This window comes from Dermatophagoides pteronyssinus, unplaced genomic scaffold (genome assembly GCF_027571235.1).
Source record: "Dermatophagoides pteronyssinus isolate colony J.1.1.1.1 unplaced genomic scaffold, Derpt_VIB-CSIC_2022.12 sq0015, whole genome shotgun sequence".
Taxonomy (NCBI): Eukaryota; Metazoa; Arthropoda; class Arachnida; order Sarcoptiformes; family Pyroglyphidae; genus Dermatophagoides; species Dermatophagoides pteronyssinus.
Window position 1 is genome coordinate 447,188 of NW_027461539.1, and position 16,754 is coordinate 463,941.

Consider the following 16,754-nt stretch of genomic DNA (forward strand, 5'->3'; position numbering starts at 1 on the left):
GTTATCGTTTGGTAAAGCTTTTTATTTTGATTTTGATTTTCGTAACGGTTTCGTTTTTTTATTTTCAATTCGTAATCAAAAGCCAATGTTGTTGTTGTTGTTGTTGGCTGACATAATTCTCGTAGGAATATTTCTCTATCTCTTTTTCATTTATTTTTTATTCCATTTCATTTTTTTCTTTTGTTTTTTTATCGTTTTTGTTATTTTTTTTTTTTGTTCATTTGAGACCAACCATTTCCATTTGTTTTTATTTGTAAATTCATACTGTCTCAGCACCAAAAAAAAAAAAAAAAAAAAAACAACGGCACAACAAATAACATAGCCCATTGAATTTGTTTTTTGTCTCTTTTTTGTTCGTATTTTTCAACTAATTCCAAATAGATTTTCGATTTGTTTGGATTTTGTTCTTTTGGTCGCATATTATCAATTGAATGAAACAAACAACAACAAAAATCATAACTTCTTTTTTTTTTTGGTTTTGTTTCGAAACCGAAATTCATTTCACACCATATAAAATGAATTGCAATGTGAATGTGTGTGTGAAAAAAACAACAACAACAAAATCCAAACAAATGACAGTTGTGAATGAATGAATGAAAAACCTCAAGATTACTACCACTTTTGTCAAATCAAAGTGTGTGTGTGTGTGTGAGAAATTCATTCGAATGTTTGGTTCGTTTAATCGGTACTTTGTTGTGGACAGATAATTACAATTCATTAAAATAAAATGGGACAACTAAAAGCTGCTCCAGTTTTTGTTTTCTCTACAAAATTCTTCATTCTTCCAAATAATGATAATTGTAATTAATTATTATTTTTTCTGTTTCAACTGACGACTATACCTAGCTACTTTTTTTTTGTCTAATTTCATCCATCCCATTATATAGATCATATCATTTTCAATTTACCCAGCAATTTATTATTCTTTTTTTTTCGGGATTTAAATGTTGATGCAAATGTCATCATCATTAGTTATTATTTTATTGTGTTGTGTTGTTGTATCCGGGTAATATGATGTAACGAAAGTTAAATCTCCAATTCTTTAATAACAACATTAAAAAATGATCAAAATGTAATGAAAACTCGATGTATGACAAGAAAATTAAGTAATATTCTTTTTTCTTTTTTTTAATTAACTTTTTTTTGTTGAATATATTCTGCACACTCTAGCATTTCAAATATATGCAGAAAGAATATTTTTCTTTCATTTTTTCACATTATTTACATGAGAATATTATAAAAAGGGAAAAATTGTGAATGATAATGGCATACAACAGAAAAATTGCCTAAACATTTGAAATTTTTTTTGTTTTCTGTGTTTTCAAATAAAAAAAACAATTTTGATTTGGATTTTTGTTTACTTCCAGAATTTCAAATATGCTAATATGTTGCATTTGTTTGAATTTTTATTCATTTATTTTAGATTCTGTCTTGTTTTTATGTTTAAATAAAATTTCTTTTTTTCTCTTCTTTTCTATATAGATTCATACAGATTGAAAAATATCTTCGAAAACCAGAATTTGAATCGTCTGAAAAGTTTTTTCTTTACATCATTTTCTATACTTCTAGAAAGAATGCTCAAAAAACGAATCTTAATGTGATGAAACGATTAAAGATTAAAAAATTTATTTAGAACCAAAAAAATGGCTAAATAAGATTGTTATATCTTGAAACACAAATTGGGGCGGGAAAACAACAAGAATCTTTTTTTTGTGGATTCTTTATCAAAATTCATTATCATTATTCATTAAATGATCAATACGCCCATTACACAATCAATATTGAGTATCATCAACAAAAATTGAACAACAACATTAAATTGCTCATTGATGGTACATATGTATGATGATCATTATGCAGTTGACATCTTCAAGGGTATCTTTATTGATTCAAATACCATTCATGTCATCTTTACAGCCAATGAATATGCCGTCAAGACCACAAATACAACGACGACGGCAACGATTACATTCATCATTATCATGTGAAGAATCATGTCCTCCTTTTACTAAGTGTGCATCTTTTTTTAAGATTCCATTTTTATCATCAACATCATCATATTTTTCTTTCATTTCAACAAATTCAAATTCATTATCGTCATCTTCATCGACAACAAAACAAACAACAAAAAACTGTCATTCACATTTTGAAAATCAAAAATGTCGACATCAAAATCAACAACAACAACAACGACGACAAAATCAAGAATCGTTGTTATTGTTGCCATCTTTAATAAAATTTATCATTGCCATTATAATAATAATCCTTTTGTTGCCTACAACATTTGGTAAGTGTCTCTGTGTGTGTGTGTGTTTTTTTTTATTATTATAATTTTTTTTTGTTTGTTTCATATTTGAACAGAAAATATTGCTTATGTTGACAAATAAAATTCTGAAATCATCATGTTGAACAGAATATATAAATCATAATAGAGTGACTTTATCTATCTATCTATCTGATTAATACAATCATTTCGAAACATGATGAACATACATTCCTTTCTATAGAATAGAAAAAAAGAAGTACAGTATATTATTTCAATGATGATAATGTTGGTGTTCAAATGAAGAGATAAGATGAAATGTTGTTGTTGAAATTTCCAATAACCATTGAAAAATATATTTTGGTTTTCTTCTTCTTCTTGTTGGTTATTTGCCAATCAGATCTGGTTTATTATTATTATTGTGATCCAATTCACCATCTGTGACTAACCAAAAAGAAAAAATTTTCACCGGAAAAAACATTCTTTATTTCGATGATATTATTGTTAGCCGAAATTTTCTTATTCGACTAAGTAAATGTTTTTTTTATACACCAGTATTCTTTATTTCTTTTTCTCGATAACTCTCTTGTGTTTGTGTTTGAGTGACAAACATTAATAATAGGAAAGAAACTTATTTTATCTAATTTGATTTATTAATTTTCATGAAATGTAAATTTACAAAGAAAAAAGTACGGTGAAAAAAGTCAAATGAATATATATTTTACTCGTTTATTATTTGAAATTTTTTTTTCCTATGTGTGAATCAATGATAATGTTAGTTGACTGACTGACTAACTGACTAAAGGTGTTTTATGGATCGTATGATGAAATAATAATTCAATAGATTTGATTCAATGACAAAGAATTTCTTTATTTTTTCCTTCAAGATTCAAGAAGTGTAAAATAAAAACGAAATGTGTGTGTGTTTGTTTTGTAAGGACATTGTATCAATACAATACATTATTGTTTCCCCTTTTTCTGTTTGTTTGTTTGTTTGGTATTGATGAAGCCAAGCAAAGATTAAAAAAAACGAAAAAGAATGATTGAAAACTCATTCAGTTTGGTTCGTATTTCACATCAAATTAAATGATTTAGCCAACAACACTTTTTTTTGGTGGTTGGGTATTTGTTGTTGTTGATGATAATAATGAAATTCAATCACACATTTAACACATGATGATGATGATGATGTGTCCTGTTCTCAGTGTTTGTGTGTGTGTGTTTATCGATAAATTCAATGTTTTTATTCTATTTGTTGTTGTTGTTGTTATTGTTATTCGAAATACGAAAATGACAACCACTACACTATTACAGAATTACAGAAATACAAATACAAATTCGAAAAAGGAGAAAAAAAGCCGATTATTTGCTAAACAAAGTTTGTGTTTGTGTGTTTTCTTTTTTCTATCTCTCTCTGAATTTTCTTTGGAATCCCAAATTTTTTTCCCGTTTGTTTTTTGCATAAACAAATGTCATTCAATTTTATTCAGGGTATAAAAAAAACAGTTATATTCTCCCTCTCTCTCTCTCCTGTGAGTCAAAAAACGTCAAATCTAAAATCAACTAAATGAAATAGTTTCTATCATTTGCATAGCCATGATTGGTTTTTTTCATTCTTTCTATTGTTGAAAACAATCATAACAATTGATGTGAAAAAATGTTGTTGTTTTATTTCGTAGTTTAATTTTTAACGCAATATAGACAAAAAGAATTGGAAAAAAAAATTCAATAAAATGAATTTTCGCTTTTTGTTTGTTTGTTTGTTTCAATTGCACCATTGTGTGCATCACGTTTGCATCATTTTTTTTTGTCAATGAAAATTGGTTCACATTGGTTTTGTATACAAGAACAAAAAACAAAACGAAAAAATCCTATACTTATTACTCGATATATATTGATTAACTTTGAACCAGAAAAAAATATCAATCCTGACACACTAGTTATGATTTTTTGTTTTTTTCATTGTATCAATCTAATATATTTATTAATAATTGATTCATGTATCAATTTTTTTTTGTTTTGCTTTCTTTCTTTCTTTCTTGCTTTGTATAATCAAATCAAAGATCAAATCACATATTATTATTATTTTGATTTTGATTCTATATTCTATATCGTGTCGGTGTTTGTAATGATAAAGATTATAATAATAATAAACGAATCGAATCGAATCGAATCGAATCGTAAATGAATAATGAACATCTGCGAAATGAAATTGATAAAATGAAATTTGCAATAGTGTAATGTACGATCAAATATGACAGTGATATGATCTTTAACCTTCAGTTTTTTTTCTGACAAAGTTCATTATTAACTAACTATTTATTTGATTAGAAAAAGCAAAAAAGACTTTTATTATTATTCTTGATGATTTTCATCAATAATCACACATTTATTTCATTTGAAGAATTCTAATTTCAACAACCAACAAAAGAAAAGAAGAAGAAAAAAACTAATCGAGTGCAAGAAATGCTAATTTGTTTTAAATGTTTGAACCGAACTGAACTGAACTGAATGGAACAAAATTAAAAGGTTTTTTCTTTCGAAAAAAACACAATGTTATGAATAGAGGAGTATTGTATGTTCATTATATGGATGTGTTATGTTTTCATTTTGGAAAATGTTTTTCTTTCTTTCTTTACATCATTTTTTTTTGTTCACATTGACATTAATCACTAAAGACAAGATGCAAATATAACCAAACAAAAAAAGCAGATATTCCTTTTTGTTGTTGCTATAATGCAACAACTAAAAGAAAGTTTAATCAAATTCTTTTTTTTCGATTCCAGATCTTTACAAATACATATGAGAATACAGTAAAAGAAAATTTTTTATATTTTTATTGATCCATTTGTTTTGTTTTGTATTTGCTTGTTATGATTGTGTTTGAAAAAAATGAATGAATGAATATTCATACATTCTATTCTTTCCATACACCCAGATAAGTTAACCCCACGATGAAATAAGAATCAATTGAATTGCATGAATCGAAATAGAAATATTTTGGAAAGCTTAATTGAAATTTTTTTTTCAATGGAATTCTTTGTCTTTTTCAATATTGTTTTGTTTTGCTTTGTTTTGCCTTCTATTACATGTCTGTTGATACAAATCAATTTGCTGGTTTTTTCTGGTTTTCTGATTGATTCAAATTCTTGTGGTCTGAAACAAAAAACAATTTGCCAGCATATTTTGGCTTTGGCATTCATCATTATTATTTTTGACAAAATTCTTTACATTATCATCATTATTGTAACCTTTATATCTTTAAACGAGATAAATCTTTATGAAAAACATGATAGAAACAATCAAAATCAAAAACTGTATTTGCAAAATATTTGATTTTGATTTTTTTTTCTTACTTGTCTATTTTGTTGTCTACTTAAAAAGGATAAAACAAAATTTTTTATTTTGTTTCTCCCTATAGGATTATGTTTTTTGCATATTAAATGAAATAGGAGGTTATAGGAGAATTTAATGAAAAGCAGTAGAATTTCTTTTCTTTCTTTATTCTTTTTAACAAGTTTAAACAGTGAAAAAAATATAGAAGAAAAAAAAATCATCATCATCCTCATCAATGTGTAAAACGTTAACAGATTTTATTTTTCCACATGAATTTTTTATTTCATTTTTTTTTTCTTCTTTATATTCTTCTTCGCTTCTTTTCGAAATATATTCGCATGCATTGTATGTAGATCTTTCTGTCTGTTTGTCTCTCAGTGTGTGTGTGTGTGTATAGAATGAAATAATTACAATAGCTTTGAAGACAAAGTAAAATATATAAAAAAAAAGATAAAAATTCCTTACATCTCCCGAACAAAAAAAAAGTTTCCCAATTTCATTCTCTTAAATGTCATTGATGATGTTACACATCGTATAACGCTACTGCATTATATTTACTATTGAATCATTTTTAAAACAGTTTTTTGTTCGGTTTACGGAAATATTTCTGACAGAACGAAAAAAAAAATGAAAACGGTAAACGCACACGCACAAAAATCATTGGACTATCATTATTTTTTTCTCCCATATATATTGTATATCACACAAACAAAGGTATTCAACTTTTTTTTTCATGCATGCATGAAAACAGAAAAAAAACTTTTGATGTCTGGTCGATTTTATTCATATTAAATCGATCATATGATGACGATGATCACCATCTTTTATAAAAGAAGGACAAAGTAAAATGAGTTCACCATATACACACACACACACACACATTAATATCCAAATGAATCTAATAAACACAAAACGACAATAACGATTTGTATGAAATTGAAACAAAAAAAAAAAAATAAAAACGATTCGTTTTTATTTCGTATAAAGTGAGTGAGAGAGAAAATAAAAATCCATTCTTGAATAGCATCACAATAATGTTGATAATGATGATGATGAATTTTGGCAGAGAAGCTTACTTTTCTGTTTGGAATTTTTTTTTTGTTTAAATGGCGTAGGAAATTCTTCACACATACATTTTAACAATCCATCTAAAATATTATCATAGAAAAAAAAATTCAATAAACATACCTCCCCCTGATATATGCTATAAAATTTTGTTCACGATGATGACAATCATTTTTTTCTTCTTCCTTTTTTTCCATTACATAGCCGAATTAATATGCTTTTTATCATTCACAACAAATGATCAGGGATCAAAAAATAAAAAATAAAAATGGATAAAAAATCAATAAATTCTGCTAGCTACCGATTATTATTATTATTATTATAAACAATAAATGAGAGACGTGCTATAGACTAATCTTGGCCATCATCATTATTATTATTATTATGAATCATTGTTGTTTTATGTACAAATTCATACAACAACAGCAACAACAACGATAACAACGAAAAAACCAGCCCAGAAACATTGACAAATTGAGACATGACTTTCACATGAAAGTTTTAACATCATCCAACTTAAAGCCTAGCTCTAACAATGGCTAAATAAAAATTTTTTTTGTGGTCTCCGGAGAGAGAGAGAGAGCAAAAGCAAATGCGAATGCATCATGCATACAGAATATCTTGAAAGACGAATGTATCTTATAACTGCATTTTTTTATTATTTTTTCTTCTTTTTTGTTGATCACATACGCTAAATGGTGACTCAGATGTTTCTTGTTTGCTTGCTTGCTATTACTTACTTAGTTAGTTAGTTATGATCCAAAAAAAGTATATCCTTTTTCTTTTTCTTTTTCTTTTCTTTTGAATCGTTTGATTCACTATCTGTTCGAATCTGTTGTTATAATAGGTATGTAATAATCTAGAGAAAAATACCAGATGATGGATGGATGGATGGATGAAGATCGCTTATTTTCCGCTCTTTACATTTGACACAGTTTTTTCTTTGTTTTGTTTGTTTGTTTGCTCGAAGAGTCTGGGTGTATTTTGTATAATGCATCTTATTCGACAATATTGGTTTTGCTTTCAATTGTGATCGTATTTTTGTTTGATCCATATTTTTTTCCCATGAATAGAATGTCATTGGGTACGTGAAATGAGAGAGAGTGGGAGAGAAAACGATCTGCTCTGACCTGATTCTTGATTGAGTTTCTTTATCCACTTCTTTTCATTCTTCTTCATAAAATTCTTTTTCCAGTGTAAATAGCTTAAGCAGCAATTTTCGTTTTTTTTAGTTCAAATCGTTTGAATTCAGGTTTTTAAAAGCAAATATCACGATATTTTCATTAAACAAAATTTTGGCCCTCGGCTTTTACATACAGAATATACATTTTTTTCTAATCAAATTCTTTGATAGACTTTTTCTGGCAAAAAAATAAAAAAATAAATAAATAATCCACAAAAAAGCTAAAGTGAAATCGAAATATTTACCAAGACAAAACTAAAAATATTTGTTGTCCAAACATGGTCATTTTGGTATTCAATTTTTTCCCTAATAATTCCTTTTCTATATTTTGTTTGGTCTAGTTATTGGCTTTCTTTTCTTATTTCTGAGACATTATTGAAAAACTTATTATTATCTAATCACATACAATAATATTTCGAAAAAATAATGCTTTTTTTTCTTTGCTGGCTTATAATAATCCACCAAATTTCAAATTCTAGTTTGATTTTGTCTTGTTGTTGATGATGATAATGTTGCTGGTCCCATACACAAGTTGTTTTATCTTTTTTTCCCTTTCTAAAACTGTCAGATTGAAAAAAAAGACTGTAAAATGAATTCATTCTCGATCTTTTCTTGTTATTTTTTTTCTAGAAATTTTTTAATTTTATAAAATAAAAATTATAACCAAAAAGAAATTGATTAAATTAGTGGCAAAAAAATATTGTTTGTTTCAATTATTTTATGTGTTGTTGTGTGTTGTTGATGTCAAATCAAAATGAAAACTTGTTTTTCCAGTAATAATAATAAAAAAGTCTATACATACTTTGACAGGTACATGAGAGGTAAATAGTGAGAGTCAGTTTTTCTTTTTCTATTCATCTAGAATAGAAAATTCATTCTCAATAAATCATTCAAGATTCTTCTTCTGTTTATTTGTTTGTTTGTACAAGAAGAAAAAAAGTTTCGATTTTTCTTCTCGTTTTTTTTTCTTTTGATTTTGTCATTTCATTTCATCTGTACCATTGAAAGAGAGAGAGAAAATAATGATCGATAGACATTTTTGGATTTCTGTTTTTCAGTTTCTGTTTCTGTTTTCATTTGATTTTGATGTTTATTTATTTTATTTTATTATTGTTTTTAGCTTAGCTTAACATTCTTTGTTGCAACAATTGATTTGTTATCAAATTAGATGAAAAAAAATTATTAAATTTAATTATTTTGTTTGTTTGTTTGCTAAAACAAGTTAATAAGTTTTTATAATCATCAAAATCCTTTCAAAAAATAGATATTTTTGTGATAAAATAATATTGGATTGAATCGATTCAAAATTTTTTTATCATTGACCAAACAAGTATGTAAACAACAAATGAAAAGTACACAGGTTTCAAGTGTGTTTATCCATTGTGTGATACAAGGTACAAATAAAAAAATGTTTTTGGATGGACCAGCAAAATTGAAATGTGGCCAACAAAATTGAAATTGTTGCCAAAACTTGGAATTTGAAAATGGAATATTTTCGTTTGTTTTTTCTCTGTTTTTGAATAAATAAGCTTACCAATCATGTGTTTGTTTGTTGTAAGAAGAAAATGAATCTTTATTTTTTTTTCTTCTTTCATTCATTTTGAATAAAGAATAACCTTTGTTTGTTTGTTTTTTTTCTCTGTAAATCGTCCATGTTTATTTCGTTTGTTTGATTGAATTGAAGAACTAAATAAAAAAATTCCAACATTTTCTTTCATTTACATTTGTTTTGATCCTTATTTTTTTCTATAGTTATGCTTTTTTTCTGTTTTGTTTTGTTTTACATATGCATTCATTCATTCATTTTCATGAATAATATTAGTATTTTTGAATGAAAAAGACTTTTTTTTTTGTTTTATTTGAATGAATGAATGAAACTTTTTTATTTCGTGTTCATTTTTTTTCTCCTCTGTCTTTTCATATTGCATAATTTAGATATTGGTAATTATTTTTTGTTTTGTTTTGTTTTGTTTCATATTCATTCATTTATTGCATTAAAATTGTACAGTTCACTTCATTGTAAAAGAACAGAAAAAAAATTTATGCGGACCATTGAAATTCTGTTGGAGAGAGTGAGAGAATACACAAGTGTAAATCTTTGTTTAAATTGAATTAAATTAATAACTTTCAACACTAAATAATAATGAATAGACCTAAATACTACATGCTGTGTGTAATTTTCATTAATAAAATTTAGTTTTTTTTCTTGTATTATTCTGGAAAAAAAGGGTTATAACAAATGTTTTCGAGGCCTTTTTTTCTCCGTTAAACAGTATAGTGTATTTTCATTTTCAAAACTGAATTTTGTTTGTTCTTCTGCCAAGAACTAAATGATAATTATGGTGAAAATTTACTTAATAAATTATGATGGTCATTATTGATGTTACTTTCACTTTTTTTTTACTGGAAAAGATATCTTCATTTATATATTTTTGTTTTGTTTTGTTGTTGTTGATGAGACCTATGGGATTTATTAAGATAAATTTATCGATATACATCGATTAGTGTAACTGGGCAGAAAAAAATATATTTTTTTGACATTATCTTAATACGATATAATTGTCTTTTGTTCTTCTGGAAATCTATTGCTTTAAATTTATGAAGTGAAAAGATTGTCTTTCTCACTGTTGATTGGAATTTTGCTTTTTTCACTCGAATAAAAAATCATACAAAAGATTTTTTCTCAAGAATTATTATATCCCCAAAGATATTTTTCACATTTGACAATTTTTGTTTTGTTTTTGTTTTTTCATTATTTGAATTGAAAGTTATTGTTTGATTGGGAACAATAACAACAACAAAAAGTGTAAAGCAAACATCTAGTTTTTTTCTTTTGTTCGGGATCATGTTGACAAGACATAATAATAATAAGTTCATTATTATTATGAGAGATTTGTGAAAAGAAAAACAACACTAACTTTATCTGAATGTAAATTTGATCAATATAACGTGAATAAGGTAAAAGAATCGAAAAAAATTCACATTCATTTATGGACACTTATTATTATCATGATGATATGCGTGACATAATGAATAAATATTTACAAAACAAAAATCATGATGACATGAGACAATGAAAGCGGACATGGTATATCAAACAATTTTTTGTTTTGCTTGTTTGTTTGTTTTGGCAAACAAACTGGACAAAAGTTTTCAGAAGCTCTATAATTTACATAAGCTATGAATAAAGTAAAACTTTTTTGTTGTTTTGTTTTGAATAAAACTATTGAATTGAATGAAATTATTTGCTTGAATTATTTTATTGAATTGTATTTTTTTTGTTTTGTTTTCATATTTATTTATGATTAGTGATCTGTGGTTCACATGAACGACGTTTATTGAATGATTTACTAAGCAATTACAATGTACTTGAACGTCCTGTTGCCAATGAATCCGAAGTATTGATCGTTTATTTTAGCCTAACATTACAGCAAATTATTGATGTTGATGAAAAGAATCAAAATATAATCACCAACATGTGGCTTAGATTGGTATGTATTATATCATCGATCGATTTTCTTTTTCTCTACTTATTTTATATATTTTTTTTTAAAAAAGGAATGGAATGATTCGAATCTTCGATGGTCACCCAATGATTATGGTGGTATTACCGATCTTCGAATCTCACCCGACAAAGTATGGCGTCCGGATATATTAATCTATAATAGGTAAGTAAATTTTAATGGATCTCTCTTAATATTTTCGATCTTTAAATGTTTTTTTTAAATCAGTGCCGATGAAAAATTTGATGGAACCTATCATTCTAATGTGGTAGTCAATCATAATGGTAGTTGTCTTTATATACCACCCGGTATTTTTAAAAGTACTTGTAAAATCGACATCACTTGGTTTCCTTTTGACGATCAATATTGTGATATTAAATTCGGTTCTTGGACTTATTATGGATCGGCTGTAGATTTAAAATTTATAAATGATAGTACCAGTGGTGATATTTCACCATATATTCCCAATGGTGAATGGGTTTTGCTTGGTATGTGGTATCTTTATTTTCTATTTAATTGATAAGAAATTAATGATCATTCTTATTCAGGAGTACCCGGTATTCGTAATGTTCAAAGTTATGAATGTTGTCCTGAACAATATATCGATATTACTTATACAATTGGTATTCGTCGACGTACCCTATATTATGGTTTCAATCTAATAGTGCCTAGCGTCATTATTTCATCAATGACATTGCTCAGTTTTACTTTGCCACCAGATTCTGGAGAGAAATTGACATTAGGCGTCACCATATTACTCTCCATGATTGTAAGTCAATATTTGAAAAGCTTATTGAACTTAATCTGATTCATGCAACTTTATCACCAAAAAAAATCTTAAAATGTTTAGGTGTTCATGATGCAACTGGCCGAAATTATGCCTGGTGAGTTTCTTGTTTATTTTTTTTTAAATTATAATTGAAATCGATAGAATCTGGTAGAAAAATATTTCTAAGCTTGACAAGTTTTTTTTCTTTGTTAGCCATTATAAACTTGTTCATTATTTATATTCGACCAATTTGTTTTTGTTTTTTGCTGTTGAATTCATTAATATATGTTTCATTACAATATTTTTAATCTAAAATAATAATCTATAATAGTGACTTGACTGAGTAAACTATAGTACATTGTTTTTTAAAAGTATTGAGTGATGGAACAAACAACTTATGATTCGAGTAAATTCTTCACTTATAGTCTTTTCTGTTGTTGTTGTTGTTTAGGTAGAACATTTTCGTTGTTGTTGTTGTTCAACTCAGTTATATTCTGAATTCTCATTCATTCATTTGAAAAAAAAGTTATTTTCTTTTTTTCAACAATGGGAAAAAAAACTGATGTTTACAAACTTATACTCGTTTATAAGCAGCAACCACACTATTGTACCCATAATGCTAGAATTTTGTTGCTGATGATGATGATGAATCATGATAAACAGACAATTTTGAAAGAATAATAATAAACTCTCTTGAAAAAAAGAATGATAAAAAAATGTGCTTTCTTTATAACAAAGAAAAAAAAACGGAATCGTTTAGCCGTTTAATAAAATAGATTTTTTTTTCGTTGTTAAGATGCACTAACAAGATAGTGATATTTAGTTTTATAAAACTTGGATGATGATGCCATAGGATATTCGACTTGACGTTATTCGACCATACGATCCACTTAACATTATTATTATTTCTTTAGAGTTGTTGTTGTTCATCATTTTACGATTCAATCATACTTAGTATGTAGAGGGTTGATTGTTGTTGTTCTTCAAGAACCGCTTATATCGCTTGTACAATCATGATGATGATGATGAGGGGCGATCTTGAAAACATAGACATAGACATTGCCCATATTTTCATATCACTTAAATAGGTTTTTTTCATCTTCTCCAAGAAACCATTTTTTTCACTAAACAAAAAAAAATTATGAGTAAATCAGTTCCTTTACAGGGTGTTTGAAATGTAAACAATTATATTGTACTTTGTCGATTTTGTTCAAACACCTTGTTGTAATGTAGTTTACCTTTTTAACTAAACAGAACCAAAAATTAAAAAAAAATCTTTTTTGTGCTATGATTTCAATCTTTTGCAAAACTAAATTCTGAATGCTTTTATCATTTTCAATCTTTTTATTAAATTTACTTGTTTTTTTTTATCTCTCTCATTGAAATCAGCTACATCGGATTCCGTTTCTATTGTTGGTAAGTGAATTGTGTTTTTTTATCTTTTTTTTGAAAAAAAACTTAATTGATCCAATCTTCGTCCGTTTCAATTTAACTTTTTTTCAATTTAGGATCTTATTTCGCTTGCATTATGGTCATGGTTGCCTTCTCTGTTGTTATGACTGTAGTTGTGCTCAATTTTCATCATCGAACCACTGAACAACAACAAGAGATGCCTTACTGGGTAAATATATCAAATGATTTATAAATTGATTGTGTTATGATTATTATTTTTTGCTGAATTTTCAAAAAAAATAAAATTGATAGATACGAAAAGTAATTGTCACCTGGCTACCATTAATTTTAAGGATAAAAAAACCACCAGAATTGCTTCGTTGTGAACAACAAAGAAAACAGAATAAATCAACCGGTAACTTACATACACAGTATCAGGCCTATTGTGCGACGAATAATCCATACCAAAATCAGAATCATGTGCCATCCGATACTTGGAATAATCCATGTACTACTATTAATAATCTCAATTCTACATGGATAGCCAATCGTTTCAATACACCATCATCACCTACACATTTAGAATTGATACGTTTGACTGAAAAGATGAAAGAATATGAATCATTATGCCATAAACGTGGTTGTGTCCATAGATCTCAACAACAACAACAACAACAGCCGTCTAATTTTGATCCAATCAATCAACAACCAAATGGTTGTGGAACAGTAAGTGGAATTTGTCCATATGCTTACTCTACATATCCGCCGCCCCCGGGTCATCATCATCATCATCCTCATCAATCGCCATCAACAATGGATGAACAATTTATTGGACAACAACAACAACAACAACATCGTCGCCAGTGTAGCGGATTGTTAGCTTCAGATGAAGCAATCCATCATTTTGATCGGCAAAGTCAGCAACAAAATTATTTTCAACTTCAAAACAATGATGCTGTTTATATTCAACAAAATCCATGTTGTTGTTGTACTTGTACCGGAACTGGATCACATCAAACAATCGATTATTTTAATTCAATAATGCAAGAGCTTCGTTTCATAACCAATCGTTATAGACGTGAAGATGATCTAGCTGATATAATCAGTGAATGGAAATATGCCGCCATTGTTATTGATCGACTTTGTTTGATTGTGTTCAGCACGTTTGCCGTACTGTCATTAGTTATATGTTTAGCATCAGCTCCACATTTGTTAGCCTAAACAAAACTTTTTTTTGATTGATAAAAATCTGTTCATTTATAACATTATTGCCATTTTCATCAATATTGTCTTGTATTTTTTTTTCTTCGTCTTGTAACAAAGTGATTGATCATAAACCGCGATAAACTTCTTCTAAATACTGAATGTCAATATTGTATACGTTATTTGGTATATTACTTTCGACAAATATTAAAAAGTATTGAATCTCGTATGACTGATCGATATATAAAAAAAGATACCTAATTATTGACTTGTTTTCTTCCTGGCTATTTAATTATATATTTTATCATTTCATTATATAAAAAAAATCGCCAATTCCATTATCATCATTCATTGCAACGATTTTTTTTCTTTTTTTCTTTCATTCTCATTAAGAACTATAAGAATTTTATTTAGAAATTTATGAGTCTAATCCAAAACAACAAAAAAAACTGTTAGTTCTGTTCTTTGGATTTGTTGTTTTTTCCCACAATATCTTCAGTTCAATGCTCATATATACATACGTTGACATATAACAGAATATTCTATAGTTTGAATAGAATTTAACATTGTTTAAACATCGACATGTGCATTGCCTGTTTTTCATTGTCTTTGTTTAAATTTTTTGTTTTGTTTTTTGTTTTTCGTTTTTAGATCTTGATGCTGCCGTTTTGTTTTGTTTTGTTTTGTTGTTGATATTGTTATTATTATTATTATTGTTGTCAACTGCTCTGTGAATCCCAACTTCCATTCAATTGTTATCCATTTCCTTTTTTGCTCATTATTTTTTTATATCTGTTTTTTTCCTTTTCCTCTCTCTCTCTCTCTCTCTCTCTCTCTCTTCGCTTTCAATATGATTGTAATATATATATTTTTTGTTTTGTTTTTCTGTTTTTTGTTTGGTTTCGTTTTATCATTGTGAAAAAAAAGTGGTGACAAAAAAAAATGAAACAACAAATCAAATCGAATGATAATAAAATAATATTTAATAAAAAATAAAAATAAAAATCTAGTTCTATTGAACCAAAGAATTTATAATACAAAAAAATAAAATAAAATCAACACCTGTCAAAAACTTTATTTTTTGGAAAAAACAAAAACAAAGGAGAATTCATACGATCACAATGTCTACATGTCATTCATTTATTCATTCATTTTTTCGTTAATATCGATTCAAAACGGAATGGAAATTTATCGTTTTTTCTTGGTTTTTTTTTATTTCTGTCAAATTCACTTTCGTGACCTTCGATTCAATTCAATGTGTCTGTGTGTGTGATTTAATTTGATTATTTGAATGAAAGCTTTATAAACCGAAGATTTTCACGCACGATCCATTGGATTTTAGATTCACGAAAATACAGAAAAAACAACAACATTATCCTGCTGCTTGGTGCAATGATGATAAAATTTGTGAAAATTGTTTTATTCCTTTATTTCAAGTAAAAACAAATACTCAAAAGAAGAATTAGCAAAACAAAACCAAAAAAAAAAAAGTTTTTTTTTCGCATCCGATAGTTAACCCGTAGGCCAAATAATAATAATAATAATATTGCATATAATCTATGACAGAATCGATTTGAATTTTCAATTTGAAAACGTTTTTTTTCTAAAAAAATGCAAACACACACTTCATTTGACATGATATCTCAAAACAAAATTAAATTAAATCGAACAGGTTTATCAACAAAGAATGGGAGAAAGAATAACACTCATCTTAGCGATTCTATCAATTGTCGTCTTTGTGAATGTTTTTTGGAATTTTGTTTTTTTTTTGAATCGGTTCAAAGTAGGATTTTTTCACCAAATCAAAGGGGATAAAAATATAATAATAATAATAATTGAAGAAATATTACGATTATGGTAATTAGAAAACTATTTATAATAAAGAATATAAATATTAATTGCACATAACAAATACATTATATTTTGGAAAAAATTCACAAAACATTAAGGATTCATCATATATTTTCGGTCGGTGTTTTGTCATTATTCCTTTTTCCCCTCTCAATTCTATTTCGGTATGTAAATCTTGATTACCTCTAC

The 16,754-nt window shown here is 27.0% G+C and overlaps 1 protein-coding gene and 1 long non-coding RNA gene across 7 annotated transcripts; one reads left to right on the forward strand and one right to left on the reverse strand.

Moving 5' to 3' along the window:
- The first annotated feature begins 11 nt into the window (after positions 1–11).
- On the forward strand, positions 12–14,777 carry LOC113791553 (neuronal acetylcholine receptor subunit alpha-7-like). Of its 6 annotated transcripts, XM_075822190.1 has the most exons (10): positions 12–121; positions 1,483–2,287; positions 11,157–11,338; positions 11,406–11,515; positions 11,579–11,838; positions 11,899–12,119; positions 12,201–12,234; positions 13,509–13,535; positions 13,628–13,740; positions 13,824–14,777. In XM_075822190.1, the coding sequence occupies exons 2-10, from the start codon at positions 1,843–1,845 to the stop codon at positions 14,730–14,732; spliced, it is 2,301 nt and encodes a 766-aa protein (XP_075678305.1). In that variant the 5' UTR covers positions 12–121; positions 1,483–1,842; the 3' UTR covers positions 14,733–14,777. The 6 variants fall into 6 exon arrangements, with proteins under 6 accessions (XP_075678305.1, XP_075678306.1, XP_075678309.1 ...); XM_075822191.1 differs by lacking the exons at positions 12–121; positions 1,483–2,287 and adding an exon at positions 3,539–3,641; XM_075822194.1 differs by lacking the exons at positions 12–121; positions 1,483–2,287 and adding an exon at positions 9,156–9,177.
- On the reverse strand, positions 7,285–9,133 carry LOC142645603 (uncharacterized). Its single transcript, XR_012846696.1, has 3 exons — positions 8,650–9,133; positions 8,093–8,473; positions 7,285–8,025 (listed from the first exon to the last, which is right to left on the reverse strand). It is a non-coding gene; the product is annotated as an uncharacterized LOC142645603 (long non-coding RNA).
- Positions 14,778–16,754: the final 1,977 nt, after the last annotated feature.

Coding starts and splice junctions, on each gene's coding strand:
- LOC113791553 (XM_075822190.1), top strand. CDS start 1,843: ATGATGATCATTATGCAGTTGACATCTTCAAGGGTATCTTTATTGATT. Junction 11,516..11,578: donor GATATATTAATCTATAATAG/GTAAGTAAATTT, acceptor TTTTTAAATCAG/TGCCGATGAAAAATTTGATG. Junction 12,235..13,508: donor ACTGGCCGAAATTATGCCTG/GTGAGTTTCTTG, acceptor CATTGAAATCAG/CTACATCGGATTCCGTTTCT.